The sequence below is a fragment of the Priapulus caudatus genome, unplaced genomic scaffold (genome assembly GCF_000485595.1).
Source record: "Priapulus caudatus unplaced genomic scaffold, Priapulus_caudatus-5.0.1 Scaffold330, whole genome shotgun sequence".
In the NCBI taxonomy this organism is placed as follows: domain Eukaryota; kingdom Metazoa; phylum Priapulida; class Priapulimorpha; order Priapulimorphida; family Priapulidae; genus Priapulus; species Priapulus caudatus.
This window is the reverse complement of record NW_014577391.1, coordinates 228,325-232,708: the sequence shown is the minus strand read 5'-3', so window position 1 is coordinate 232,708 and position 4,384 is coordinate 228,325. Positions and strand designations below refer to the sequence as shown.

The following is a 4,384-nucleotide window of genomic DNA, read 5'->3' as shown; positions in this document are numbered from 1 at the left end:
CACATGCTGAGGGAAAATGTGTAGGGCAGCAGCGGATAGCTCTAATAGGCTATAGCCCCAGTAACTGCCGCAGACTGAACACGGGCTATATAGTACTATAGAGCTATTCAGCGGAGTGACGTTAGAAGGTCATGGCATATATCACACTGTATCTCAAATTACCGACTCGAATGATTCTTTTTCAATTTCATTATCGTTCGAATTTAAAGGAATCACTTGGTTTTGGAAGCGTAATCGTGTTTGGCAGGGGGAATACACCAGATATAATGGTTCAGGAAATGAGTATGTGCGGGTTACAGAGATTGCTGGATGTATTGGCAATGTGCCAGACTCATTAGGTATATATATATAGCACGTAGCATTGTAGCTCCTAGCTGAGATGTGGAGACGACGACTCTGGGCACAATTTTGTCCAATGATATATATAGCAACACCCAACAATAAACATGCGTAGCCTTTTTATAACAGCAGCTGCAACCGCTTGACTCAATGGCATAGAGAGCTAGTCTAAGTTTGTTTGCTAAGTCTAAGTGTTGTTACCTCCGCCCACGGAGTGGAGGGGAGGTTATGTGATCGAGTCTGTGCGTTCGTGTGTTGGTCTGTTAGCGTGTGTGTGTGTTCGCGCAATCGATATTGCTTTCGATATATCGATATATCGATATATCGAGTGAGCTTTCGTTTTGCACGACGGATCGTTCTACGACGGTGAAAACCACACTGGGACCGTCTGCGCATGCTCGAATCTTGCTGTACCATCCGTCCTGAGGATTCTACGACGGTTCTCGGGGTAAATCACCGTCGTGCCGAGAACGACGACGTATAGCCAGGCCGTGCCTGGTGCGCATGCGTCTGGCCATGCGCATGGTCATCGACGGATACTTTGATCCATAGTGCCATTTTGATATATTGTATATTTGTATGACTTGATGACACAATCTTTTGAAGCAAGCGACACAAACCTAACTTATTAATTTATATAGATCTTAAATAATAATATAATGTTAGATAACATGTAGACCTACCTAAAATAGGAGTTACACTCGTCATCGTTGAAATCATCCAGATCAAAAGTCTTATAGTCGAAGTACCTAAAGTCACAATTGGTAGGCTTGTTGACATCATAAAGAAGCGCAAATTCATGTTCATCGATGATATCAAAACAATGACTGAGAAGTAAGCATTCTCTTACCCGGTGAAGATTCGCCATTTTTAAAATACGCGCGATCAAAACAAAAGGTCATGTGATCAAACACAAAAACACACACGCACACGCACACGCACACACACGTACACACGCGCACACTCACACACGCACACGCACAAGCACACGCACACGCACACGCACACGCACACGCACACACACACACACGCACACACACACACACACACAAACGCGCGCGCACACACACACGCACACGCACACACGCGCACACACGCGTACACACTACACACGCACACGTACACTCACACGTACACACGCAAACGAACACACGCATACACACACACTCATGCACACACACTTACACACACACACACGCACACACACACGCACACGCACACACGCGCACACACGCGTACACACTACACACGTACACGTACACTCGCACGTACACACGCAAACGAACACACGCATACACACACACTCACACACACACACTCACACACATACACACGCACACGCACACACGCACATACACACGCGCTGCGACGTCGGTCGCCGATGACTGCCAAGATAATATTCTTCGGCCGTTCTTATACTTTATACTTCATATAATGGCGTCGAATACGCCCGCGTACCCTGAATGTAGATAAATCCAATATATAGATACCAAATATAAATAAACATGTAGAGCATCGGTACGGTAAGGACGATCTGATTGATCCTCCAGTCGGGCACAAGATATGCGATGGGAGGCAGTATAATTAGGCCAAAAGCCCAGAAGTAATTGTCCTGCACGGTGACCCACGCCCGTGCTTGAGGGGCGACGGACTCACATATTAGCGTGAAGCCAACTAGGTACCCTCCCTGAAACAACGCAAGAGGACAACGATGAGTGATAATAAAACGGTAAGCAGTGAGGGTTTAAATTTTCTACCGTGTAAATCCAGCTACCTCCGTGCTACGGGTATATTAAACCGGCGGCCACTGCATTTCATGTTTAATAATGAATATATCGTTCTGCTTTTGTGGAATTTCATACCGTTTCGAACGCAGACATGAGGAAGCGCATGGCGGCAAACATGATGTAGCTGTTAGAGAAGCATTGTACGATCGCCGACGCCAGGAACAACAGGTTTGCTATGATCATGGTCCATTTCCGTCCGTAAATGTCGGCCAGGGCGCAAATGATCAACGAACCGACGAGTTTACCGGCGAAGAAAGAAATCGAGGAAAGATCCACGAGGATGCTTCTGTCGCAGACGATGTCCCACTGCAAGCATCACTGCGGTGTGAATGAGTCGGTACGTTATTCTGCTGAAACCTAGCGCGCAGTCGTGTCAGTGCAGTTAAAACTCTAATTACTCCACGGCTCAACATTTTAACAGCCAATAGGGAACGACTATTTTCAAGAGGCCAGAACTGTGCCAGATTTTTTTTGGTTCATTTACGCCACAACTACGATGCTAGCAGATATGCTTGCAGATATGTATTGCCGACGCTAATAATGTGGCAGCGTAGCATACCTCCGTGACGATGGTGTCTCCATAGGTATCATCATACCAGTAGCCATCCTGGCACTTTATGGTTTCGTTGCTCGTCTCGCTGAAGTTCACGTACTGATTGCACGTGTCTGCTTGCCAGGGCTCGTCTTCGTCATTCCTGATAACAGTTGTGTGACATAAGGTACCGGTATGTCGTTATAAATCCAGATGACCTTCATCCGCTAGTTTGTTTGACATCGTTCGATTAAATTTTACAAGAATGTATACATACAAGAATACTTGTGAGCTAATGGTAATGACAACCAATAGTGGGGCGGCGTGACCCTCCCGGTACAATAAATCACAAGCAGTGGAGCGATCCTGCGGGAGCTATAGCTAGGTTGTCTTCGTCATGAAAATTTCCATAAACATCTAGCATACGTCACCGATAAAATGATATTAACTTGCACAATTAGTTAATAGAGTGATTTGGTTATTGAGTCAAGTTCGTCAACGAAGCTACTCATTAGAGCATTTACATACGAGTTTATACGAAGTTATTTACATACGATACAATATATTCCTTGCGTAACGGCCTAGAAATGTTTATTGTTCTATCATTACATCGATGAATCACCGTAATTTGTTCATTGCTCGCACCGTTATGTAGAATAACGTATGTACTTATCCCCCCAATTTCCTTTCTCCGTCTCTTCCTCTAGAATACATATCTGCATACAGTATGAAACCTATATAGCCCAACAATTTCTATACTTACTTTCCCGGTATGGCATCTGAGATATTTGCTCCTCCTGGCACGCGGCAGTGATGGGTAGGGGTCAACCCATGGTAGTTGATAGAGAATGTTTGCAGGCTGGAAAATATCTGCAGGACGTTTATCAGAAAAAATAAGTGAAAATGCCACTTTCCATATTTTCCGAGTTTGCTCAACGCGTTGTCTAGATTGGAATACATGGAGCTGGGTCGACAGTGCGGCGTTCTGCGGAACACCACTGTAGTCAAAATGCTCTTACAGAAACATGCGTGGCAGTCCCATCCCAATTGCACACCACCGGCCACATGCTGAGGGAAAATGTGTAGGGCAGCAGCGGATAGCTCTAATAGGCTATAGCCCGCGTTCAGTAACTGCCGCAGACTGAACACGGGCTATATAGTACTATAGAGCTATTCAGCGGAGTGACGTTAGAAGGTCATGGCATATATCACACTGTATCTCAAATTACCGACTCGAATGATTCTTTTTCAATTTCATTATCGTTCGAATTTAAAGGAATCACTTGGTTTTGGAAGCGTAATCGTGTTTGGCAGGGGGAATACACCAGATATAATGGTTCAGGAAATGAGTATGTGCGGGTTACAGAGATTGCTGGATGTATTAGCAATGTGCCAGACTCATTAGGTATATATATATAGCACGTAGCATTGTAGCTCCTAGCTGAGATGTGGAGACGACGACTCTGGGCACAATTTTGTCCAATGATATATATAGCAGCACCCAACAATAAACATGCGTAGCCTTTTTATAACAGCAGCTGCAACCGCTTGACTCAATGGCATAGAGAGCTAGTCTAAGTTTGTTTGCTAAGTCTAAGTGTTGTTACCTCCGCCCACGGAGTGGAGGGGAGGTTATGTGATCGAGTCTGTGCGTTCGTGTGTTGGTCTGTTAGCGTGTGTGTGTGTTCGCGCAATCGATATTGCTTTCGATATATCGATATATCGA

The 4,384-nt window shown here is 45.1% G+C and overlaps 1 protein-coding gene across 1 annotated transcript in view; it reads right to left on the bottom strand.

Annotated features, from left to right (window-relative positions):
* Positions 1-3,772, bottom strand: part of LOC106809130 (solute carrier family 22 member 21-like) — an 11,365-nt gene extending 7,593 nt beyond the window's left edge. Inside the window, exons 1-4 of the mRNA XM_014812101.1 lie at positions 3,422-3,772; positions 2,686-2,821; positions 2,202-2,432; positions 1,830-2,026 (exon numbers count right to left, since the gene is read on the bottom strand). Of these exons, the coding sequence (XP_014667587.1) occupies positions 1,830-2,026; positions 2,202-2,432; positions 2,686-2,821; positions 3,422-3,618 (761 nt within the window). The 5' untranslated portion in view covers positions 3,619-3,772. The remainder of the gene's footprint in view (positions 1-1,829; positions 2,027-2,201; positions 2,433-2,685; positions 2,822-3,421) is intronic.
* Between the last annotated feature and the right edge of the window lie 612 nt (positions 3,773-4,384).